Source organism: Falco peregrinus, chromosome 9 (genome assembly GCF_023634155.1).
Source record: "Falco peregrinus isolate bFalPer1 chromosome 9, bFalPer1.pri, whole genome shotgun sequence".
Taxonomy (NCBI): domain Eukaryota; kingdom Metazoa; phylum Chordata; class Aves; order Falconiformes; family Falconidae; genus Falco; species Falco peregrinus.
The window spans coordinates 4,170,903-4,198,019 of NC_073729.1; the positions used below are offsets into that span (position 1 = coordinate 4,170,903).

The window sequence follows — 27,117 nt, forward strand, 5'->3', positions numbered from 1 at the left end:
CTGCGCAAACCCAAGACAGGTAGTAACACTGCCCTGCTTTATGGGAAGAGGAGAGCATTGATTAAACTTCGTAGCAAGGGATGAAGTATCCACTTCAGAGTTCCTCCACTTGACAAAGTAGAAGTAAATGAAAACTGCAGGGGAATCCATTATTCAACCTCTTCTCAAGGCAGAAACGGAAAATAACAATTGGCATCCATTTTATTCTGGGAAGAATTTTACATGTTCATACACTCTTAATTAACAGAAGGCTAACGGGTACTCAAAAAACCTGCTGAGCTTTTTTTTTATGTTTATATATATACACACACAAATTATATAGGAGCCCTCAAAGCCTTAACCTGCAGAGTTCTTTTCTGCTTTTGCACACAGAATTAATGTTACTTTCTTTTGACATGCAAGTGTTAGTGTAGATCATTCCTTCACTGATTTTCCAAGGAACTGCATTAACTGAATTACTGTGGTGCACTTGTCTGGAATAGCTACTTTCCCATCCCAGTACGTGTGGAATACTGTTTTTTCACATCAGGAATGCCAGAACACAAATTCTAAGCATATTGCATGAAAATATTAGTTTTAGGCTGCTGTTGTTTTATTTGTTCTGTAGGCAGAAGTGTAAATGTAACACAGAGACAAGCTATTGATTTCCTCAGTATAAGACTATGGATTTAAAGTCATACAGGAATATTAAGAGCCTCAAATTTGATCATCCGCAATGCACAGACTATAGCAATTTCTTAACTCAGTAAAACTGCCCTTAAACTGGAGCCCATGTTTGAGACTGGTTTGATCTTACAGACAACTGTCCTGTACCTCCTGCACCAACCCACAGCGTGTGACTCAGAGAAAGTTAAATTTCCTGATCTCCTCACAAAGAGCAAATAAAACCCACTGCAAACCAACACGCTGAAGGAAGGAGGGAATAATTCCTGACACTTTTTCCACTATTTTTACTTCTGAAGAGTGAGGACCAACACTCCCTGTGACACACTTGTCAACATAACAGCACTGATTGCTTTACGAATAAAAATGTTTCACTGTTTTTTTTCATTTCCTCCATACCCACACATCTATCAAGCTATCAGCCTCAACAACATCCACCAACAGAGAATTCAAGATGATGACGTGGAGCATAAGAAACATTTCTCTTTTAAAACTACTCCTTAATATTTTCAAGTATTTCTTCTGTGTTCAGAAGAGGTCTTTAGTATGTCATTATTTTAGAAACTGCTATCACTTCTCTTCTAAGATCTCTTAAGGAGAGGATCTTTTCCCTTTCCCAAACTGAATCAGGGTAGCCTCCCTCTTCATGACTGCTCTCTCCCACCTTTGTAGTGTTTCTAATCGTTTCTGTAACCACAACTCAGTATTAAATTCACAGTGAGGCGAGTCCGTCAATTTATACAATGACATGATAATATTTTCTAACTGATTCCCTTTCTAAATATAACCGAGTGTTGTATTTGGGTTTTGGAGGCCCACTGCATATTAAGTAGATGCCTTTATTAAGCTGTCATGTATGACACGTAAATCTTTCTCCCATGAGCTTACAAGTATTTCAGAATCCAATAATGCATACAAGTAATTTTAAGTTGCCCCTTCTACTTTAATTACCTTGCAAGTTAATACCATGTACCAGCTACAGCATGCCATCCGGCAGCCTAGCACTTTTCAGTCCTTCAGAAGTGCACCTGACAATCACTCAGAGTGCTCACTAATTCATTCAGAGCCTTTCTAGAAAGTAATGTTGACATCTCATCCACTCCTTATCCAGGTTATTGCTAAATATACTGCATATAACGAGGTCTACGGTTAATCTCCATTGTATTTTGATATTTTGTGTATTTATGTTTATTTTTATTTACTTTTTGCTATTTTACCTTTCCATTTCAGAAGAAGCTGTTGATTGGTCATGTACCTGATGACTGTTAATTCACAGCAAAATTTTGCCACCTACCTTGTGATTTTCAAGCTCCCTTAGTCTTCAGTTGTAAGAGACACCGACAATTTTGATTGAGTAGGCAGGTTACACAGAATTATGCCCTTGGTTTGTGTCTATTCATGTAAGATTTTTTTTGTTTGTTTTTTAGAAACATTATTTTAAGAGCAAAGAGAATTCAAATAGCCAGTGTTGCCCTTACAATAGAAACACCAGGTAAGCACAGGAACAAAGGTCAAACATACATAAAATTTCAAACTGCGAACAAAAGCTTTGTTTAATAAACTTTTAAACATTTACCTTGGCTTACCACTAGAATCTAAGTACACATGTGCTTCAAGGCACAACTTGGAAAGATAATGAACTGTGTGCCTTTGCCTGTGCTAAGGACACCTCTTTTATAACAACATTAAAGTGGCTCTTAAATTGTAAACTTATTTTTTTAAAATCCCATTCATTCTGATGGATGCCTCTTCCTACTTGTTCCTAGTAAGGCTCCTTGGCTTCTTTGCTTTTTTTTGTGGGGGCTTTTGGTGTGTGTTTGTTGTTTGGTTTTGTTTGTTTTTTTTAATGGCTGATGCACTTGGCAATATCTGTGACCTTGAGTTGTACACACGAGCAAGCAAGAGAGCCCAGTCCTGCAAGGCTGTTTATGCATTCTGAGAGAGCTCCTTCTGAGAGGGGTGTCTCAAGGAAGACAGGAGCATGATGTGCATACCAAGCCAAGTGCTTCATGATTTATTTATAGGGAAAAGGGGCATAAAAATTTGCTGAAGGGAAAAGAAAAATGAAGAATCTGACTTACCTTGTCAGTGTAGACGAAGAACAGAATCACAACAGTAAGCTCCAAGAGAAATATAATTAACAGCATGATAAAAAACTGTCAAGAGAAGAAGGGACAGGGGACAAAACAAAAAGCAAAAACCATCAACGTTATTTTCAGCTTTTTCTGGATACACAAAAGTACATTCAACAGATCATGCAGAACGGGGAGTGAGAGTCATACAGGCAGCAGGGTACAAAGCTGCTGTGTTACAGCAGAACAGAAGGCATGCAACATGCAGGAACCGAAAAAACAGGTAAAGGACTAGTCAGGAAACACAACAGTATCTGGGCCTACTTATGGCTCATTCTATCACTGATTTCAGTAGAACCACATAAAACTCCACAAAGATCAGCTCCCCCCCCCCCCCCCGCAGGCCAGTGCTCTGTCTGACAGGAACCCTTCAGGACCCCTCCCCACCTAGGTTTTCTTTATTGTTTTCCCCATCAGATGTTTCCAATTAACAAGCTATCAATGAAATCCACAGCTTAGACTTCACATTGCAAGAGGAGGTAGCACGGCCCATAAACCATAAGATCATAGATCTTTTCTAGCAGAATGGTGGGAGGAGTCACAGGCACACCAAAAAACTTGTACACCGAGTTCGCTTTCCCAGCAGTTTTGGGTAGCTACTCAGATGACCCAGGGGTTTCTACTGAAAGGGGCTGATTTGTACTGAAGACATCAAAGTGAAGTTGCTCCATGTCTTTTTTTTCCTCGTAAGACACGGAACTATCTAAAACCCAGTAGTCAAAAGCTCAAAGGAGTGGATAAAAAACTTCTAACACTGGGATTTCATGTAGATTCTCTAAAGCCCTCGGCTCTGACCAACTTCAGTGAGAGGTGCTGCTGGCAATGCCATACACTTCCCCAAACCCATATTCACTGCTTTTTGTTAAGACGCTGGACAGGTCTGCAGCAGTGTCAACACGGTGGTTGCACTGACTTTAGAACAAGCATTATCAGAGCATTAAATGAAACTGAGTTTTACAATGATAGGTAAGGAAGAGAGAGTAATTGTGGAAACTTTCTAGGCTCAGACAAAGGTCTTGCTCTCTGTTACACAAACTCCATATGCTTAGCAGCCTGCAAGGCTGGAATTCTAATACTGAGCAACGCTGACTTAATTGAAATCCTATCCCCAAGAGAAAAAAAACGTTACCATCTCTTTAGCTTTAACACAAGGCTGCAAACCTATGAAAGTTTAATAGCTACAAAGCCTTATCAGAGCTTCTTCACTGCTTGGTAAGTCAAACCCAAACCTTTGAACCTATGGATTTCTGTGTTTGAATGGAGGGCAAGAGGTCAAGAAGAGGAAAATACCTTTCTCCACTAGTTCAATTACACTGTCTAGCAAACTCATTGCATTTTGCCCTGCAGGTCTTAAATTAAAGTTTATTTTCAAATCTTCATCACAAGTATCTTCACGGCTGCCTGACCCTAATATGGGATCCTATTACTGCCCAGTTTTGAATCACCAAACTCATTCACACTCGTGATCCAAGTTGATTTCCATATAATTACCATGCGATACTGGCCTTCTGTATGGCTTTGCAAACCAGCCTTGGCGCAGCTTGCTTATTTTTTACATTTATGATTTTAGCCTGCCGCACAGCATTGACTGAAACAGGACAAAGCATATCACTCTTTGCAAAGATCCACAGACACTTTGCTATATTTTAATTGGCTGTGGGGTACTTTTTTGCTCATCCATAAAGCATGTTTTTTCCAAAACGTGCATGTGAACACCACTGTCTCCTTGTGAAATTCACTGGCATAGCCTGGAATACATTAGGCATTTTCTGGAACAAAGGACTCGTACCCATTATAAATAGTGATTGGCATTTCCTACCATAGGACCCCAATTTTGTCAGCTTATAATTTTGCCAGACCTCGTTTGTCCATGCTTATATATTGTGAGCTTGCTTGAGTCTAAAGGATAAAAGCTTTTGGAAGAACTCCAAAAATAGCACTTCAATTACTCCTAAGAATGAAGCAGGGCATGGTATGTTATTCTGCCATGGCTAAATTTCTGATGGCTTAATATGAAATCCTCTCACACTCTGGTGTTTAGAGCAGGGACCCAAAACAGAGTACAGCTCCATCTCAGGTATGTGCCTTTTGTCTTACCCAACTATGTGTGGATTTTTGTGGGGAAGTTACTAGCTTTCAGAAAACTGCATTTCACACATCCAGTAGAAACGAGAGCACTCAGCAGCTAAAATCTTCAAAGTCTACAACCACAAAAAGCCTGCTCACATCCTTCCCACAGCTCACGCATGCCCAGAAAACTCACAAACCATCCAACAGAGCACCTTCCCTGCTCCTGTGGTGCCCACACATGCCTGCAATGCCTTTCTGCCATCCTCTCGGAGCTGACGGCCTCCAGTCCCACCTCACAAGACAAGACTTGAAACAGTGGGTATGGCCAGGAACGGGAGTAAAATTCAGGGACTTATTTTTCCTATGCTCTCAGGAAAGCTTTTCCTCCCTTCTTTGCACTCAGCAGCATAGATGTACAGATGAAGCCAGGGAGTGACTTTGCAGGAGAAAGGGGGGGCCTGAGGAAGAACGTTTTTACCAGCAGATGGGGAATGGTTTGCGTTAGGATATGACCTGGCTACCAGTTTTAGAGAAACTGGACCTATAGGGAGCAGCCGATGAGGGCAGGAGGCAGAGGCAAGGCGTGCGCAGCAGCAGGGAATGCCTGTGCATGTGGACACCAAGGAGGACCTTCCCCTTCGAGAGGATGACAGCCTGTGGAGGATCCCGTGCTGAAGCCACGGAAAAAAAAAAAAAGAGTAAGAAACAAAAAGTGGCAGAAAAAGGAAAACACCCTACACTGACCCCCATGACTGAGTACCATGTGCGGGGAGTGGACTGGAGACTGGCATGGGGAGGAAAGGTGTCTGGAGGGAAGCTGGGGTGTTTTCTCAAGTGTGTGGCATTACTTCTCAATAGTAGGATCAGTAATAATAAGTTTAGCTTACTTGGCAATAAATTAAGTGAAATTTCATGACTCAAGAGTATTTTCCCCGCAACACCTGCTCTGCTAAACGCCCTGACCTTAGGACTGGAGCAGGTAGCTGTTGCCAGCTGTGCCACTGTGTACAGCAGCAGAAGGCTGTGGGGAGGATCTTCTGGTGAGACCATGACAGTGCTCCTGCCTTCTTCAGTTCATACCAGAGAAACAGATATGGCAAGCTGTAAAGCCAAGCACTCAAAATTTAGGATATCTTAGAATATAAGTCTTCTCAGTGATGGTTACGTACCATGTCTAAGTCTTTCCCTACACAGGCTCAGAGGTTCCTCCGAGCTATTACCGGTGGAATTTGGTTTCACACACTTCAGTTTTTGGAAGTCATACAGTGAACCAAAATTAATGCATGTTGTTCAGAAAGTCAAAGCCTAGATAAGTATGATCATGCCTTTTCTCTGTAGAAAAATATTTTTGTTTTTAAATAAAAGCTCTAGTTTTATCTACCTTACTATTTGCACTCATTAACAAAAAGTACACTGCTATATCACAGGTAACTAGCACACATTAGTAATCCCACAGTGTGCAGGCAGAGACACACGCTGTATCTTTTATTGCAAAGATAAATCAGGTGATGTCAACTTCAAGGTGGAGGGTTCAAATTCACCACCTGGTAAAAGCTACAAGTACTTACATGTTAGCACATTTATTATGCCCCTCTAAAGAAGAACCCTACCGGAACCCAACCCAATGTGTCAGAAAGTAAAAACTGAGGCTTCAGAGTGAGCTGGCTGCAAAGCACAGCCTGCACACTTCAGCATCTGATCCATCCCACTAAAGTGAATGTATGGACACATGCACAACCTGCTCCTCTGTTCCCACAGCACAAAGTTCACTTTCAGTTCCATCCTCAGTATCACCCCAAAGGGAATGATGCTCAATCAGGAGCCAGAACCAGCTGGGCATATCCCATTCAAATTTAAAATGGAGAAACACAAGCCCACAGAAGGCTCGCAGCACCTAAACCCCACCACACCTGCTGGAATATCTCACAGCTCCTTTTCAAATGAATTATCTCACTGTGGTGATAAATACAAAGAATAAAAATGAGTTTTGCTTTGGTTCACTGGGGCTGCAGGCTGCTGGTATAATAAAGATTTATGCATGGAGAAACAACAATCCCAAAGCAAACCATTCATGTAAAACTCCATTAAAAAAAGATTAATCTGACCTTGTACAGAGAGATGCTTTACCACACTACTTGTCAAACAGTGGGATGCAACCTAGTAGAGGTTCACTGGAGAGGTTCCTACTGCACAGCTTTTCATAAATTACACTTGAAATAAACCCACAGAAGTTTTGATGAGAAGGGAGGTAAGGTGATGCCTTTCTGTCTAGCTACCACTGCTGATTTCCAACCCTTAAGAAAACTAAGGCTAGTTTCTCAGCAGTTCTCTTCATATTCCACAAAGTCCATGACTTTCCCACAGGTCCCAATTAAAGGAGTAAAGGAAAAAAGAAAAGTATGCAATTGCTAGCAAGCCTACCTCATAGTTAGGCATCACCCTCATGATGTCAGAAAGAGAGAAAAAAAATCTATTTGAAGACATGTCAACTTGCAACTCCATCCCCACTGGAGCTGCACTGGGCTTTTGACCCACTGGTTCCAATTCATCCCTTCATCTGCCCTCTTAGTATCAGTGGGAGAATCAAGAACTGTTCCCTGTGTACATCACTTAACACACATTTCTATCACAGCTTACAATGGCACAGAGCAACAGGTCTTATATTTTCTTCACAAACAAACAAGATTCTCCGGTTTCTCTGATGTTATAGACACTTGCCTCTCTGCATGATGACTGAGCATCACATACTAATACACACAATTGGGCCTTTTGCTTCCTCATTGTCTCTCCTCCCCAAATCTTCTCAATAGCTCTATCGCGCTGCTCAAACTGCCCATCTCTCCATGTCAGGAGTAGCTGATCTTCTCAGTCTCCCAAAACCAAGTGACCAAATCCAATGAAAACCAATCTGTGAACATCTTGTTAGTCTCCTAACATTTTGCTATGAGACTGAACATGATATAACTGATGGGAAACTTGAGAATTCTGTGTTTAGACTGACTCCTGAAGTAATGCTTTTAGTTTGATGGGAGTCTGCCTCAGAGGGAGACAGTAAGATCTCAGTATGCCAGACCCTCTTCTCAACTTAGCTAATAACAGGAGACAGAAGTTTCTTGCAAAGTATTATTAAAATCCTCTGCAACACACAGCAAGAAAGTAGTAGGAAGACCCAAAAGTCAGCAGTATCTTTGGAACAGTTATACATTTCAAAACAGTTTTTAAATTCATGGCTTAGCAAATAATTTGTTTAGACTAAACAGTCTAGAAGTTAGCATAATTGACCTAAGAAACTGCACAAATAACTTCAACAGTCAGCCTGTGCTGTGTTCCATCATGTAGTGCCTACACTGTCGATCTGTCTGCAAGAAGGACAGCGTATTTTCTGACAGAGACAATATGAAATAAAAACACATGAGTAGGTGGGTTACTCCTGTGAAAGAGTTCCAGCAAGCTAAGTACTTTGGGCCTGCAGCAGCTGCCAGGATGAAGACAAAAGAAAAAAAAAAAAAAAAGAAGATGATTTACAGGCAAACTTTCCTCAATTTCATACGAGCATTTTGCCTTTTATTTAAGCTAGATTACCAAGTCCTCACTGATCAGCCTTAATTTTGATATTACGTTTCACTTCCTAATTAATAAGAACCTCAGGCAGAAGAAATGACAGAGAATTTGTTGGGCTAAAATCGCTGGTCTTCCAAGAGAACTCTAACTTCATAGCCTGGGAGGGATCTTAATTTCTCTGCCTGGTCCTAATACATAACTTACATAACTCTGATCCATATCAAAGATTAGTCCAGCTCTGGCTGCTAGAATACAGAGTCTCTTGGAATCACAGAAACATGCAGACTGGCAAAGACCTCTGGCGATCGTCTGGTCCAACACCTTGCTAAAAGCACAGTCAAGCAGATGAAGCTGTGCAGAGCTGTGCCCAGCTACCTTCTGAGCATCTTCAAGGATGAAGATGGACAGTCATCCGCAACCTCCATGGACAGCTTTTTCTAGTACTTTACTATCTTCATGATAACAAAAATATTCCATGTCTCTAACTGGAATTTCCCATGTTGTAACATGTCTGTTACCTCATCTGATCCCTGTGAACCCTTCAAAAACCTGTATTTTCTTTAGACACTACTGTAAGGTAGCTGAATATAGGAATAAAATCTCCTCCTTGCTTTAACTTTTTAAGACAGAACAAACCCAGCTCCCTCAGTCTGTCCTTGCACATCACATGCCCCGTAATCATCATGGTGGCCCTCTGTTGGATTCCTTCCCCTCTGGTATGTACGTGTCTCTTCTACTGAGGAGCCCCAAAATGGGCTAAGCACTCCAGATGTAGCCTTGCCTTATTGTGGGAGAATGTGTTACTCTTTCTGAGTGTCAAAAAATGTAAGGGAATGTGGGGTTTGGTATGGCCTACAAGTTCCCAATTCTGATTTAAGACAAAGGCACATATTAAAGTACAGGCTCTCCACACATCTGAAACACCTCTGCTTGTTCTGATCAAAAGGAGAAAGTCCTTTATTTTTGAGTTAAAAGGATTATCAAATTATGTTACTGTGCTTTAGGCCTAAACTATCTGCCAAAAAGATTTTTAATTGATTTTTAGATTATAATTTGATATGAACAGAAATATCATTAAAAAAAAAAATCACAGCATATTCTGCACATAACCTTCTCTGCAGGACAGCATCTTATCTTTAATAATGAAGGTATAAACAGTATCTCTCTTTTTTGAATAAATGAAGTCAAACCTTTACTTACAAATTCACAGTGCTCCACTGAAGTCAAAAGAACTTAATGGATATTATAGTAGCCACACTTTACCAAGCTGCCTGAAAGCAAAGAACTTTCCTTGAATTGAATATGCTCTGTAATTTTCCCGCTCAGTTATCATCAATTATATTATTTATATTAAAATAATATCTAGTAGACTGAGTGGAGATGCCTCATTACTACGGTTGGCATTGTCAAAATCTTGTATCTTCCCTGCAGAAGTGCAGGAACCCCAATGATTAACCACATTAAAACAGATGCATCAACAAACTGAGATGCCTAAAGCTGAGCACGAAAATGGGTAATTGACAGAAGTCCTGAAGGCTATAAGCTATTGCCAAATTTACTGCATGTTCCACACTTTGAAAAAAAATCAAGCCAGTATGAAAAGTCAAAATCCGTGCAAGAATTCCCACTGAAGTGCTGGAAAACAGAACTCCACGTACCAGAGAACCACCTGCTCTTTACAGGGATCCTGTACCTGCTTTCAGGTACCAATGCATGCCAACGTTGGCTCCGGCTTTCTAGGCAGAGCAATACAAAGATCATCCCCAAGCATCTTAAAAGGGTTCCTAGAATAGCTTTTTTTATTACATACTGGTACATGACTTCCACAGAATAAAAACTCATATGGTACATATTTTATCAGCACTCAAAAGAAGAGGAGGGGGGGACGGGGACCAAAAAACCCCAACTTTCTTCCACCTTTGAAAGCAAAAGTGTTTAATGTATCGCTAGCTCTCACAAGAAGTTTGGTTTAAAATAATTCCCAAAAGGCAGCATTTTGATCTGATATATTAATAGGGAGTAGGAACATTATAAAAGGCTCGCTTCGATTTTTAAAATTTTCTTTGATTTTCTTTTCCAAAGAAGTGAGCAATGAGAAGAGAGCAGAAGAAAAAGTGAAATGGGAATTGTACTCGCATCTTAGAAATAACGTCTTCTGCAGCCTGGAAGACGCATACAGAAAGAGAAAGAGCAATGAAAGAAATGACAGGAGAATGCCCAGGCAGTAACAGTAACTGGAATTACAGTCAATAAAATCCCAGTCTATTGACCTACCACGCAAACTTCACAACAACAGGGGAAGGGCAGCGTGCCTCCATCAGGTTCCATCACAGTGGATTCCGATTCCTCATCCCAGTACCAAAGTTTTTGCTGACACTCGGTTTGAATTCTCCTTTTGTTAGTTCCATACCATTGCTCCTACTTAGCACCCTCTTTAGCACCATGCATGCTTCCTTTCTGCCCACAGTATTTAGACTTCTTTAATATTTGTAGACTTATGTCCCATCTGAGCCCCTTCTCTGCCATGCTGTGCATATTTCGCTCTTTTAATACTTCCTTGGAAGTAAATCTCTTTAGTCTCCTTATTTTTTTTTTTTCAACATAAAAATGATACGTTTGCTCATAAACTTAAAAAGGCAGTAATGTATATGAGCAAACTTATGAACAGAAACTCCTTTATGGAAACAGCATGTATCTAAACTTGGTTCATCAGCTATTATTCTCTAACAACCTTAATGGTTAATTCATTGTGATTGTGACAAAGTTGTGCATGCTTTATGCCTGCTGGGTATATATAGTACAGCTCTGTTTATGGTTGGAGTATATTTTTTATGAATGTGCAAAAACTCCTGCTGATCAAGAAAGCTCAAAGAAATCTGCAGTAATTATTTCTGGGAAGATATACAACATGTGCTGTTTTAACACATGAATAGTGTTTCATTCTAGTCTTGTTACTGCTTTCAGTTGGAATCCTTCAGCCTTACTGCATTAGTGAGAGTTGAGAGACTTGACATTCCTGTACTGTGTCATAGGATTTTAACCGGCATTTTGTGGTGTTTCTAGTCATTTTCCATCTTCTCCAAAAACTGACTCAAAATCAATGAAATGTCATCAAATATTAGCCAGGTATCACTCACATCAACAGTAGGTGGGTGGAGGCCTATTTAACAGATTGCAGATTATTATTCCTGAGCACAGATAAAGGTCTCGCTGGCCTCTGACTCTCTTGAAGGGTTGCTTCATCTTTTCTGCAAACGTAGTGCACAGGTGTGATGTGGTCTGGTGTCAATCTTTATCCTAGTCAAGACAAACTCATCCTACTTCTGAAGGGTGATGCAGCTGAAGAACTAAAACATTTGGCTAGCTCTTACACGTCCCTGTGCCACATCATTAATAACAAAGCAGTTGCTTATGGAAATACCAAATACAACTAAGAGGCTCTGGCTTGGGGTTGATCCAGTATTCTCCATCTGTGGCAAAGATATGCAAAGTTAATTACTTTCTAAACTTACATCTTCTGCGCGGACTTTGCCATCACCTCTGTATGTAGTAAACTGAGCTTCTTCCCTGAATCTATCATTCCCGGGATATGTTTCTTGTCATCTGGAGCTCCAGCACCAGGCAGCTTGACAATCAGACAGTTTGGTGCCTCAAGAGGAAGAGGAGAGCAGCAAGTGGTCCCCACACACCTGGCTTGGGGAGCGAGCGAGTCGGCAGGGCTAGCTTCACATTCATGTTCACACCTAACATCTGGCTGGACCCCAAGTGCTGGGCAAACTGACAGAAGTTCCCCCAAGATGACAAGAGCAAATGACATGACCATGCTGCTCAGCTGACTTATGATGAGCTGAAGGGGGAAAAAATTAAGTCTAAAATTCAGCAGTTTTGCCTTTACACGTATTTGCCAACCCTGAGCTAAGTTTGCAATGGGACGTCACCTGCTAATTATAACAACAGAAAATTTCTCTTATCTAGGAGTCTCAAAACAGTATCTAGAAACTGCACTGTATGTGTATGTGAAGGAAATGGTGAAAAGCAGATGGTCAAGAAGAAAAAAAAGGACAAGGTAGAGTATTTTATCTGTATTTAAATTCCACTGCTGGTTTTCTCCCCAGTTTGCTGTTCTCAAATGTCCTGCACAGAGGCTGCTGCATCAGATGCACATGGGTCAGCTTAAAAAACGAACAGCAGTCGGTTTGACTGCCTTAACTCTTTAACTTAACTCTTCCTTAACTTCCTTTCAGCCACTGGGGAACTGAAATGTCTACAGCATCAGAACAGCTCTGGCTACACCTTGTATAATCATCACTGATTTACACCAGCTAGCCTCCATTTCTTTATCTGCAGTGGTAGATACTTCTGAGCTTCAGGTAACTCTAATCCTTGAAGAAAAAAGCTTGTGTTGCACAAATTTAAGCAGCAGTGTTAAGGTGGCTAAAATAGCAAATGAATGATTGGGAGTATAAGCACACATGCTTCTTAGAAAGCCATGGGCTTACAAATCTGAAGAGGTAATTTTATTGTTAAGAAAAAAAAAAAAGATCAAATGTTATGCTCAAAAGTGACATGTCTGGGCTGGTAAGGAGCACACAAGTTACTTGTCCTTTACTTTTGAAATGGGAGCAGTTCTGTTGCCTACCAGATCTTGCAGGTGACCCTAGGTTTGGAGCAAAAGCCCATCCAAATCAGCAGAAGTCAGTCTAATAGATCAGACCTTGAACACATCTGTCCAGAGACTGCAAGCTCTGGCAGAAAGCAGGCTTTCTTGAAAGTGTTTTCCTGACCACCAGTCTTTTCCAGTCTTATGCTCTGCTCTTCCACCAGGAGGTTCATTGTATTACTTAACTGTCCTGGATGCGCATGAGTTATCTCCAGACAGTAGTAGGGCAAGATGAGGCTTGGTTTCTGGGTCCCCTTTTGAAATGTCTCAGAGCCAGGTTTCTTTTCAAGAAAATCTTGGCACATAAGAGTTGGTTGAATGTTGAGACAAAAGACGGGGTGAGGGAGGCTTTCTGAGCGACAGAGGATCTTGAGCCTGCATGAACTGTCAGAGAAGCTGAAGTTGCTACTACACAGCTAACAGCTACTAGTTAGTAGATTAATCAACCAGGAGTTAGGCGGCTGGAAACACTGAGAGTCATTTAAACAGATTAAGCCTTCAACTGATAACAAATTAGCATAGCTCCAACTGACTCCTGCACATGGCGCTGTCATGCTGACTGCCATAAAGCAGCATCTTGACAATACAAAAAGGAATGGGGACATCAGGAAAAGGTTCTTCACTGAGAAGGTGGCCAGTCACTGGAACAGGTTCCCCAGGGAAGTGGTTACGGCACCAAGCTGTGGTCAAGGAGCACCTGGACGACGCTCTTAGCTATATGGTTTAGTTTTAGGTAGTCCTGTGAGGAGCAGGGAGTTGGACTCGATCATCCTTGTAAGTCCTTTCCAACTTGAGATATTCTATGATTCTGTGACTCAAAGCATATCAGGCACTAGTGGTATTGCATCAGTCTATATTACAAAAATGAATACACACACACACCCCGCCCCCCCCCCCCCATGAAGCAAGTCCTTCCTACACATTGAGCCTAGGCTCAAGACTAAAAACAAGAGGGAAGGAAAACAGCTTTATTCTTTCCTCTGTTCCCAGGTCCTTTGATTAATTGCTACCAGAGCTGAAGAAAAGAAGAGAGGAAGGGTAGGGCTCAGACGGGTCCCATCCACTCCTGAGTTTCAGTCACAGCCAAGCAGAAGGAGCTAAAAACTGAAAGGCAGCGAGGAGCAGGTTCTTAATGATAAATGAGAGGCAACAAAACTAGGGGACCTTGGTGTTCAGTACTTAAGGGTCCAAACAAGTAGCAAGTTAGGGCTTCATACGCTTTACATGTATCTATGTACTACACAGAGAAGTGTTACCCATGATGTATAACGCTCACACAGGCTGTGTGCATGCATCTTCCTGGTCTTTCCATCACTTCCTTGCTGCTATGGCTGCAGCCATGATTTCCCTGTTTTTTTCTACTCAGATTGCTTGAAGAACACAAGCTCCTGTGCTAAACTGGAATGAGAATCTGCTGTTTGGTCTGTAGCATTAAATTACCGAGATGAAGTCATTCACGGGCTATTTCTTTCCCATTTAGTTGCTTTGAAATAAATCTCCTGTCACCAGTGGAGTTTCAGCTGTCAGCTCTCTGGTTGGATCCAGTGACACTATTTAAAACAGTAGGGTTTTTTATTCTCCTTTTCTATCCACTCATTAACTTTTTCCTCATTTTCTTTATTGCTATTTCACTTACAGATGAGCTGGCTGAAATTCAGAAAACTCTCAACAGCACAGTACAAAACATCACGGGCACTCATTTTCCCCTTGGACTGTTCCATAAATAAATGCCTTTTGATGTCTGCATAGTCATTCAGATATGTATAGAATATCAGCTCTTTCCACAGCTGGTCCTGACCTAGTATCAAGGTTTAATTCTGATCTTATTCATTCCAGCAACTGTGATGAACTCCTCGCTTATTAACACGAGGTCCTCATTTAAATTAAGCTGAACACACAGATCTGTCTGTTAATGATTATTTTCTTTCCCCTCCTTATTAATCATTGTTTCAGCTTTTCTAAAAAAACCCAAATAAATAATCAGGCTATCCACAAATCAGGTATAAGGGGAAAGAGGGTGTATGTAAGCCATCTTCTTACTTATCTAATCCTTGATCTGATGAACATACCTAACCTTGGTGCTTTATAAGAAGCCAGACGGCGTTGGGTAATCAGAGAAGGATCAACATTTTGTCTGCTTCAAGCCCTTTCCCCTTTCTAGTAATTCCTGAATGGGCAATATGTACTGAACAATCTCCTTTGTCAACTTAAGGTCTACACAAGCAAGACTCATCTTCTACCTCTTCTGATTGGACTGTTGACCAAGTTGCACAACCCATCCAGAAGCAGAAGAACGTGGGTTTTGTGCCAAATGACTGGAGAAAAAAAGTGTCACAAAATCAAATGGTGAAATAACGAACTGCCTAAGGATCTTGTTTCCTTCTAGGACATGGGTTATTATTTCAGTTGCAAGTGTATAGAAACAAGGTATCTATACATGTGTGCTGTAATAACCAAATAGACACAAAAAATTTTTCCTTCACAAAGGGTCACTTATTTTTTCCAGTGACTATGATTTCCTGGACCAGAAGTTCCTTTTGCAAAAAATTTACATTAGACCATGTTCACATGCCCTTTCTGACAGCTTCTCTAAATGGCCTGTTTCCCATTTAACTGAATTGATTCAACCGAATTGAACATTGCAATTAGGCTGATTGGCTCAGCTGGGATGTCCTGCAGTGGAGCTCATGGAAACGAGCTAATTGTGCCAATTAGGCACTTACAACAAAATTGAAATTGAGAACTAACTTTGCTTTGGGATATTTATTTATCATTTGGACATAATACATATGATGAAAGAAATCAAAATTGTCATTACTATTATGGAAACATGGACTAAATACTTCTTAAAGGGCACTGTACCACACAGGACAACTAGACATGTTCTGCTGTGACCAGAGGAAGATGAAAAAGGCACTGAGCTGAGAATTTGGGTTTGCTTCATAGCTCTCTCACTATCTCCCAGTGCAACCTACTCAAGGCACTTAGTTTCGCTTTGTTGCGGCTCCCCATCTGTCTAATGAGGATAATAATACTTCCTATTTGTCTTATCTATTTAACTGGTAAGCTTTACTGGTCAGGGACCTCCTCTTACCAGGAGTTTTATACAGAATGAGCATTCTGATCTCATGGGCTGCCTGCAGGAGATACTGTAATACAGATAATAAATAACATCATCTGCCATGATTTAACATGTAAAGCTGAGATTTTTCACCTGGACTATCCATGGAATAACAACCTTTTTTAAGTGCAAGCATACAAATATAGATCTACTACACATGTATGAAAGGAAGAGAATTCATGCAATTTAGCTCCTCAAACAGAGCAGTTAACCTAAAAGACAATGTTTACACAGGCAATTAAGGATCAGCTAGGTCAACATTTGAACATGAAAGAGAAAAATGTACTTTATCAGGCACAAATTTCTTAATCAGAGAGCAATGGCACATGCACAGGTACATACAGCACCTGACCAGTCAGTTCTATGACCAAGTCATCATAACTGCTTCTGCTAGGTGGTAAAGCAAGCTGGTGCCTCATCTTCTGCAAGAACCCACCTCAGCTGACAAGCACATCCACTGCAAGGGGGTTAACAGCACTCAAGCTAAATGTTTTGCTAAAATTCACAAAGATGTTGGATACAACTAAAAGCTCTGATAGAGATTAGAACATATTTGCAAAGGGGACGGGAGCAAAACGAGATTCCTACTTTTGTTTCAAGATAGCCTATAGAGATTTGCAGTACAGCTAGATGATCCGGCAACACGGGATCAAACACCTTTTTTTTAAAAAAAAAAAAAAATAAAATTCCATAAACTAACGTTCTCAAGTCAAGACTCTTAGCTTGTTACCTCTGTCACCTGTTCAGGACAGTGACCCAGCCCACCAGAACAGGGCTGCCATTTTCTAATTACAGCTGAGCCTGTAGCAGAGGGATCTCTATTTACACAGTCTTGAGCAAGCAGAAATGTCAAAGGAATCTTACTGAAGCAATGAAGTATTGTTCCCCTGCTTCACTCATCAATTTCCATCTACATTCAAATGCAAGACTATATACACCAGGTTGTTATATTTTCAAGAAATGCTAGTTGCTCTGATTTCCCTAGGGAAATCTAATGATGGAAGAGTTTATCTTCTTTCACACTGTAGCTGGAGCAAATAAGAATTGTTGCAAATATCCATTCTTTGTTCACTGAGATCTTAGAATGACAGCTGCACGACTTGCCCCATCTGCGTATTTTTGCAGAACACATAAGATAGTTGATGTTTCCTTGATATTTTTTTCACACTATTTTAGGTTTTCGTATTATTCTAATCCTCTGAATGCAGAGGAATAGGAATGGGCCTGTTATAAGATTAATGAGGCATTGTCCTGACTATACATTGCCACTGAGTAAAGAGTATCTGCCAGCTCCTTAGTGGACACCAGGTAAGTCCTTTCAAGCCAATAAAACTGTGAAGCTCGAGACTATATAAACACTATTCAGAGAGTTAACGCGGATCATCCCTGACTATTGCACACATCTATGCAAAAGTTTCATTTACAGATTAAATATTACTTCTGCTCCATCCGTCCTCTGTTACTTAAAATACTTTGTCTGCCTTCCTTTCTTTAAAAAGCTGTTGGCAAACACCAGAGGTAAGCAATTATTATCATTTACACCCAACATCATCACAGCAGCCTAACACCAAAGAGCTTACAGGTTTGCTCTGACAACCCAATACAAATGTCATACGTGGAGAACACAAAGATACAAGATCAGAGTCTCATCTGCTGTGCAAGCAAGTGTATGAAATACAAATACACTGATATATCTCTTGCATACTGCTAATTTCTCATCCACTCCAGCAGGCTCCTAAGGAAATCTCATTCCTCACCACATCATCAAACAGTAGCACTGTTCGGAAGGCAAGACCATACACAAACATCCTGCTCTGCCTAACACACGTAAAATTCTGCTCCTCCAATGCAGGTGGGCTGAGCTAGTAGTTCTTCTTGATCTGCTCCCTCCCAGTCCATTTTAGGATGCCAGGGGTGCTTCATGCCTCCTGCAATATCTCCAATGTTTTCCTTCAAACCACCCACACCAATCACAGCAGCACATCCTCCCAACTACATTCTTCCCCAGCTTGTAACTGCCACACCCTTTCCTCTTCTTTTAGGAAGCAGGTCAAGAGGTGCTCCTGTTGCATGGGAAATTTGTCTTTCCAGTCCTCGCAGGCCTAAAGACGACACCTGGGGTGTACTACAGGAGATAACAGCAAGTGGAGGTCCAAATTGTTCCTGGTTAAAACCAGACATATCCATGTGGTCTGTATGCTTCTGCTGCCATACGTGTCTTCGAGTTCTTAAGGGCATGATTTCAGAGCAGGAGACAACAGGTATACAGTATAGGCAGAGTATCTGGAGAACCAGATGACATTCACATCACCTTTATTATTGCCCATGGTCATACTTAACATCCCAGACTTACTTTCACACTGTATCAGGCAGAGGAAAGGGGGAGGTCAGTGAAACTTGTAGCTCGCTCAGAGATACACAGTGATGTTCTGCTCAATGGAGCAATGTTTGATCTTATATATATAAGTTATAACTTGAGTATCTGCCATCCTACCATGACAGGATCCCTGGGAATTCCTCCAGCTTGGTTTATTCCTTTTCTTTTTGTCCATTCCAAGCCCCACTTAATCAGACTACTAAAACATGCAAGAGACACAACATCTTGGCTTTTACTTCTTGCTTTCATTTTAGTACTTAGTTAATAGTTTTTCATTGCTTTTAAGCCCACCACAAACCTGTTTCAACTGCCTGCAGACCTTGTCTAACTCCTCTCCATTCCAGTTCCCCAAGTTTGTTTAGCACATGTGTCTTTGTCTAGTGCTAGGGCTGGCCTAGTATCAGGAGGTGAGGGCAAATTAAGAGAATCAAATACATTATCCAGTGAATAGTGCAACAGAATATACTACCCATACAATAAAATAGCCTCCATCAGCCCATAGCAAGCACCTGTGCAGCCAGACTTCATTTCTCTGTCTGTGTACTATCAAAGCTCCTGTTTCCAAATGGAAGCACAAGTTAGCTAAACCAAATGCTGCACAAGAAGATATAGTAGTGACATCACACATGAGCAAGACAACTTACTCCATGAGTTGCTGTCACATTTGTGGTAATACCTTCTGGAGACATAAATTACAGGAATTCAGTTCAAAAAGCAATCTTAGCTGCTACCAAGAACAAAGCCAGATGTTAAGTGGTGGCCTAGGAGATACAGAAAATTGTGAGGACTTGATCCTGCAGTGACTGTTAAACACAGCGTGTCACACACACACAAGGTTGCCAGTACTTGGAGCTTTCCCTTTACAACTTAGACAGCAAATCCTATCATAGCCCAGCTGCACCAAAACAGTACTCCTAAGAAGAAGGGGCATTCTCAGGGATGTTTAACAAAACCCAGATATTTTGGGAAGATATTCTTTCCGTTTTGGCAGATCACAGTGTTGGGAACATCTGTGAAACAGGAAAAAGGTGAAGAGATTTAGCAACCAGCAACCATGCCCCCAAAGAACAGCCAGGTTTGATACCCAGCAAGTGCTTTCATGCAAGCATTTATTTTGCTACCTACATTACCTAAAAAAATGGGAGCTGGCCAAAACCAAATGCCCCGGCCCTGAACTTAAAAGCACTATTTCAAACACTAGTCAAACAGAACCAGCAATCTGGGAAGACTAAGAACAAACCTACATATTAAGGCTTTGCTTCCAGAAAGAGAAGCTCCTACCACCATCTGTTTCCCTTCCAAACGGATAGACTCAACAGAAGAGCCAACAAGAACTCAAAAATCTCACTGGTATTCAATGAAGGTAAGTATGTACCAATGCACATTTTGGAAAGTTACTCTAGACTAAAGAAAAAGTGAATTCAACACAGACTAATGAAACTGTATTTCTACCCTCTATAGCTGGGCTTATTCAGAATTGAAGTAGCTGTAATTAGCTCTAACATAATTCAATTTTGAAGAAAATTGAGTAAAATTAGAGGCCATGCTGAACAGCTATGGTAGACAAAGCTAAGGACAGGCAGAGTGAAATGCTGGTACCAAATCAGATCAAGTTTCCCAATTCTTCCATGCAAAGAGTTCATAAATGAATTTGGATTCCTTTGCATTACTTAATTTGATCCATCAAGTAGAGTCCTTACATCATGCCCCGAAGGGCATTAGATTAGTCCTTACAAGGTGCACTGAAGGCATTAGATCCCAAGCACCATGCAGCGTGTGGTAGTGGAAGCACTACCCAGAAACATCTGCATCTCTCTAAAAGGATGTCCACCTATGGCTGGCTGAGAACATTCACTAGCTGCAGCAGCGACAGCTGATCAAGGGTGACTTTGCCCTTGTCAAAAGGAGAAACAAGGGCCATGCGAGATAAAAGGCTGAACCTCTTCCAGTACTGAGGACTGACTGCCACATCCTGACCTGATCCTGACACATAAGATGACACCACTTATTGCCGGTTACACCTGAGCTAGGACTTCAGTCAAAAAAGCACAAAAGAGGTGATTAATTTTGCACATATAAGCTATTCCATTAGACTTGGCACCCTGTTGACTCCTGCTGCATTGGCATGGAAGCTGTAATCCAGTAATTACATCTGGCTGGCCAGACACTTCCTCCACAAAGTGGGTATTTATAAGACTGTTAAAACTGTCAAGGACTTCCAGCCTCAGATTCCGACTTCAGCCTTCCCAGTATAAATTTCCACTCACCAAATTGCCTTAATTGCAATTTATGTTGCTCATTTTAGTTTCAAACCACCTACCTAGCACATAAATAGCCCTTACTAGCTTAGACTGACTAGTCCTGACTTTTACTGGTTAAAAATCAGCAGGAACAACTGATTAAGCCTAGGGTCTGGAAAGAGTCCTCTATTGAGGCTTGTAATCTCACAGTCACTTGAAGATTTTTACAGGGTGAGTTTTTCTTGGGGGCTGTGTGCCTTGTTGACTCATTCTGTAGTTCCCAGGGAAGCAAAATGAATATGTGAAGCGCAGTGAGGAGCAGTCTTTTACAAAGGAGCCACCAGCTCACCAAATTAAACCCCAGCTTCACTTTACTCTGAGGTTTGCTGAACCTCATGATGAAGTCCTGGACTTGAGCAGCAAAATCACCTCACTTTCTGGTCTTCAGCTAAACAGGACCTAAAATGCACAGTAACACCAACTACAGCAGGCACTCACTACTCACAAGTCCAGCTTGGAGTGACATCAAGCTAAATATTGATAAAATACACCAGGGATGTGGCTCAAGCCCCTGTTAAAACATGGGCATCTGGCACCTTATTAATCTTTGATTTCACAGCAGTCTCCTTGTGCTGGCACCTTTGCTTCCTGACATCTCAGCCTTTTGAGAGTTAATGATTGGCAGAACTAGCACTGCCAAATCTGAAGGACTTCATTTTCAATTTAAACCAAAATCAACCTCTTCACAATGTTTCCTGCCTACACTGAACTTTCTGCCCAGGAATTCAGATCATCAGTCCTGCCAGGGTAGACATTTGGAGTAGATAACTACCAAAGCTGAGTAGAAAAATAATTCAAGGGTACACTGCAAAAGATGTCTTCACAAACCCCTCCCTCTTCTCTGCAGAGTTGAAGGAAAGCCACACCACTGCTATCCATTCCCTTCTTAGAGGTCTTGTCCTCCAAGGACAGGTTAAAAGCATGGTCAGGAATGATCTAGAAGCTCCTTAGAGCTATCAAATACTGATTCAAATATGACTGTTATCCATGTCAAGTGGGCAACTTCTGTTGAAATACAGGACAGTAACATGCGTTGGAATAGTACCAGCACCTTAAGACAGCAAACACTGCAACAGCATAGCAGGTTAATACTCACACTCAGCAGGAGGCACTTGTTTTCTTTGATGGCGCCTATGCAGCCCACGAAGCCAATGATCATGACAAATGTCCCTGTGACGATCAGTAGGTTGGCAGCTGACAGGGATGGGAAAGAAGAGGAGAGGGTGGCAAAGTTCCCTTGGGTAACAGCCAGCCAGATGCCTACTCCAAGGATTCCACAGCCTCCCAACTAGGAAAATAAAGAGAAACAAGGAAACTCAGTTATTGTATCCAAGCAACCCCACCTACTAAACCATATCAATATGACAGTGGTGGTATGGCTCTGCTGATGTAAACCCAGCAGTCACACCTAATAAAAAATGATCTCTCCCTATGGCACTTTCTGGAAGGAGAACAAAGGGGAAAAAAATATAGAAGGGGAACTCATCAGTGAGACGTAACGCTCCAGAAAAAGACACAATTTCCTAAATCCAAGACACAACTTCAAATATCAGCTCTCCTCTTCCCTAGTGAAAAAGCAGACACTGAGTACAGAAGAAATTCTGAAAGATTCAGTTCTCAAAGGGATTGAAAAAAATCCATATCCTATTTAGCTACCTCAGACAGCTGCCCATAACGGCTGAAGTGCTGTCCAGCCCATCCCAATGCACCATCACCCATCCCTAGCACATGCCATGAACAAGTCTTGTCAGAGCATCCCCTGGTACGAAACTTCACACCTCTTCTTAGTTCATTCCTGTCCAAAGTCTAGCCTCCCTTGGAAGCAAGAGAGCATTTAGAGTGTAAAAGGGGCCAGAGAAGGAGGGAGAATCCTCCCATAACATTAAAAGAAATAAAACCCCACAAAGAGATGTTTACTGCTAATATGGCCACTGGTTTGGTAATTCAGTCCTCAAAAGAGGGTTTGGCTGGTTTAGGAAAAGTTTGAGAGGGGAGCAGTAGTACAGGCTCCCCAGCATGTGAGCGAGGAGAAGGGAGGATGCCAGTGCAGGCAGCAGCCACCACAAAACCATAAAATTTACAATTATTATATACACAAGGAACTTTTAAAAAACACAAACGGTTTTAAGCGTGCTGCTTATAATTGCAAGAAAGCCTGCAGAATTGTAACAATCTAAGTAAAGCTGAGCAATTAAATAGAATTAAACCAAAGGGGATTTTGCATTAATATACAGTCACACAGCAGAGCATCACTTAGGTTTCTTTATTTCCTGCTCTCCCTTTAAAATAACGAATTTTTATTGAGTTTTATAATTGCACTTTATTATCCAAATCAATTAAAGGCTAGGAAAGAAATTGTGTTCAGAGTAGTAAGCCAGACATAGAAGCATATCAATTAAATGTCTGCATAAAGTGGATGAACATAAGGCAGCTCATGAACCAGGGGAGGAAAAAGATAGAGATAATCCTGGGGCCGAGCTAAGCCTCAGAAATGAAACACAGAAGAGAAACACAAAAGCCAAAGCAATTTCTTATACTAATTGGTAAGGTTCCCCCTCAATAAGGGACAATAAAAGTGGCTGTGTCTCAAAGGCAGGACTCCTCACCCCAGTTCTAAATCAGTCTATTTCATTCCAAACTATGCCTCATTGAGGCATCAGCCTGTGTGTCTCCACTGAAAGGAGGCAGACTCCAGGACACAGGGACTCAAATCACCTTGTTCAGCAGCCTTTTCACATACAGGCATCCCGTATCACCACATTTGCCCTTTTGCAAAGTGCCCTCTACAAGCACCACAGAGAGACAGTCCATGCCTTGACCATATACACCAGGAATACCTCCCCTCTATGCCCACTTATGGACAGTGATCTTTAACGTGGTCTAAAATCACTAAAGAATAACCAGGGGAGAGGAGTGGGAAGAACATTTAAAGAAGGTAACCCATAGAAAATAATTTAGGATAACCAAGGGGGTATAAACAAAAGCTATCAACATGGCACAAGGAAAACAAAAATTGGAAAAAAAAAAAAAGGAATAAATTCCCTAAAATGATAATAAAACTCTGAAGGTCTACTGGACTACAGAACAGCATAAAGGAGAGGTGGCAGACAGCCAAGTTAAAACCAAATGGGCAGAGCACTGAAATAGTCAGGAATAGCACTGAACTGGCCGAGGAATGGGATGGGAAGAACCGTGCTTCTGCCTCCACAGCCTGGTGGATGTTCTGCCTCCAAATCAGCCTGGGAGCTACAGGCACAGTGAGGACACAAATGGTCTAATTAAGCCTAACGAAGGCAGACGGGCAGCAGCAGCAGAAGCATCACCTTGCAATATGTTTAGCCATTATCTTCAGCTCTTTGTTCCGAAGCAATTCAACAGCACCAATAAGAGGCAGCTTATTTCATCACCTTTTGTGCTCCCCATGTTGCTACGCCACTCTGAGTGATACTGACACCCACAACTATAGTTTGCATTATGGGAATTTGGTCTCACCAAGGACACTACTGTGTCTAATAAAGGCAAGAGAGACCGGCTTGCCTGTTCCTCCATCACCCATTAGGCATCATAAAGAACTTAATGCTTGAGACATCGTTGTCCTTGGGACATTTAATTCCAGCATCATCTCCCTCCAAAGTCATTCTTGCCTGCAGAAACTGGGAGCTCATCAGTGGCTCAAAACATCACAAAACCAGGAGACAGTTCAAGCAAAATGCCGTGACTGAGGCTGTACCCATTTAGTTCAGGGCTGAATATTCAGGTCAGTTGGTCAGCAGGAGCATCTCACTACATTGCCCTTGATTCTGAGATAACACTAATACACACCAGGCTCTCTAGCAGCTCATTAGCTTCCTATTTTCTATGAGATAATGCACAGCTTTTTCTTAGATCGATTAACCGAACTCTGAAATGCACAAAGAGATCCTTTAAGCATTAAACCATCTGGTTCAAACTGGATTTCACAAAGTACTGGTTAGGAAATGTCAGCACACAGTACTGAGGGCTACTCCACCTTCATTTAGCCCTGTTCCTTTTCCCACACCAGAATGTTCCCTCTTGGTCCTTGAATAACATCGCTAAGCTGCCACACCGGGCCCTGGGAGCCAAAGGCTGCCCTTAACTCTAGTTTTAAACTGCTCTTTGAAGCCCTTGCTCCGCCAGCCAGAGACACACGCCTGGAAGTCTCTGTCCAATTACCTTTATACACTCCAGCACCCAGTTAACGGTCCCAAGACCCCCCCCAAGACATCACAGGAGCCTTTCCAATGACAGGCGAGTATTTTCTACTCCCAAACTCTAAAAAAGCTCACCCCCCCTCCCATTCTGAACTGAATAGCAGCATAATTCCCAGTCTAACATTCAGGGATCAGAGGGATCACGTTTGTTTATTCTGGATCAGAGTGAAAAGAAAACTGTTAGAGTTAGTTCTATGCTGTCTGTCTGTTTTGATTCCTTTGTCTTGGTATCTAAGGAGCTGTTAAGTTACAGATCATTTTACTAAGTCGTTTATGGTGTTCCCTTTCCTCCACTTTTACTCTCCATACCCCATCTCCAACCCCCCATCCCCGTTTTTGTCGAACAGTCAGAAGCAGAGTGATGACATACATGGTAAGTCTTGACAGCTTTCAGGGCTTGCCAAGATGTGAAATTAAACAAAACCAAAGCCATTAACAGGGCTACTCTTGACAGTTTAGGGGCTTCCATGCAAATGGTGAAGCTGTCATGGTTAAAAGATAAAACATTAAAACAAAAAGATTAGCAAGTAATCTACGACTTGAACCTGATCTTATTGGCAGCCAAAGAAGAGTCTGTATTGACTACATGTGATGAGTGCAGGGTTGACTTTTAAAAACAAGAAAAATCCCAAATCCCCCTCAAAGATGCCAGGCTACTGACAACAGCATTTTTGTAAATTTTCTTGTGAAATGTTTAACACATTATTTGCTTAATTGTTCATGACAATACAGTCTCTCGCAAGCAAGGCAGCTCATGGAAAAATCTGGGGAAAAAAATTCAGCTTCCTCCAACAATTTTTTTCCCAATAAGTGTTGCATTTTCTTGGTCAAATCTTTTATTCTAAGGCCAAAACAGTGGGGCACCAGAAAGGATAGTGTCAGATCCCTAAGTCTTAGGAGATTTGAGTTAAGTGTCTGTTTCAGGGCAGACATCAGCATAATTGTTGAATAGGCTGTTTAGTATGTCTGTGCCCGAGTTGCAAAATTGTGAGCAGAAAGATAAGAGTAGCGGGTTCTTTGCAAGCCCCAGACTTTGGAATTGGCTGTAGGAGGAGCAGTTTATTCTGCTCAAGTCAAATTGCTCATCGGCATTTATACAGCGGAATCAAGCAGTAAAGCAGGTGGCTTACTCTAAAAGCATAGATTTGGTCTGTCCCTCCTTCCCCAAGAGATACACAGACAGGTATGCACTCACCGTCTTGACAGAAAAGCTGCCTACAGAATTAGATCCTCCAAATTGTTCTAATGGGCTAGAAAATAAATTATTCAGACTTCAGTGCATACATTTAGAATTGATCTTACAGTATAGTAAACAAAGTAATCCCAAACAGCCCTGGATATATGCATGTTGTTGGAGAAAATTATTCTGAAGTTACAGCTACACACTTAAAACACTGCAGGAGAAATTGCCTCATTGTTCACGATAATGGTGTTCGGGTCCTTAAGTGTTTTTTTTTCATTGGGTTTATTACACGGAAAATGCATCTAATTGAGGCTTCTTATATTGTATCTGATTAGGATCTACCCATCATACTTCCTCCTTTAGATTAAAAAAAATAAAAATCTTGTGTGTTAAAGAATACACTGATAACAGAATCCAAGTAGAAGGTATGCCCAGCTGTTTTGCAGTTAAACTAACTCAATTGAAGGAATTTTCTCCCCCAGTCTCCACACATTTAAACCAGAAGGGCTTTCTCAATCCCACTTGCTATCCAGTTACTCCTGTGTGAATGAGCTTCCCCCTCTAACTATGGAGTACAAGTATATGATGGAAAAATCAGCCTCAAAGTATTAATAGTAGCAATGTGAAGACCATCCAGCAAATGTTCTCTATAATGTAAGGCATACTTAAATTACTGTTCCTTTCACAAGGCACACAGAGGAGGTGGAAATGGAATACATGTATACATTACCAGGATCAAACGAATCCAGAATCCTACATGGAAAAAGCAGAAGTGTGCGCACTAATGCAGAGACCACAGCGCTCTAACATGGACATGC

The 27,117-nt window shown here is 41.4% G+C and overlaps 1 protein-coding gene across 5 annotated transcripts in view; it reads right to left on the reverse strand.

The window, feature by feature from the left end:
* TSPAN4 (tetraspanin 4) overlaps positions 1–27,117 on the reverse strand; it is a 436,791-nt gene that overhangs the window by 49,661 nt on the left and 360,013 nt on the right. For all 5 annotated transcript variants that reach the window (XM_055814222.1, XM_055814221.1, XM_055814220.1 and 2 more), the window contains 2 exons: positions 21,981–22,172; positions 2,745–2,819 (listed from right to left, as the gene is read on the reverse strand). In XM_055814222.1, coding sequence (XP_055670197.1) covers positions 2,745–2,819; positions 21,981–22,172 — 267 coding nt within the window. The remainder of the gene's footprint in view (positions 1–2,744; positions 2,820–21,980; positions 22,173–27,117) is intronic.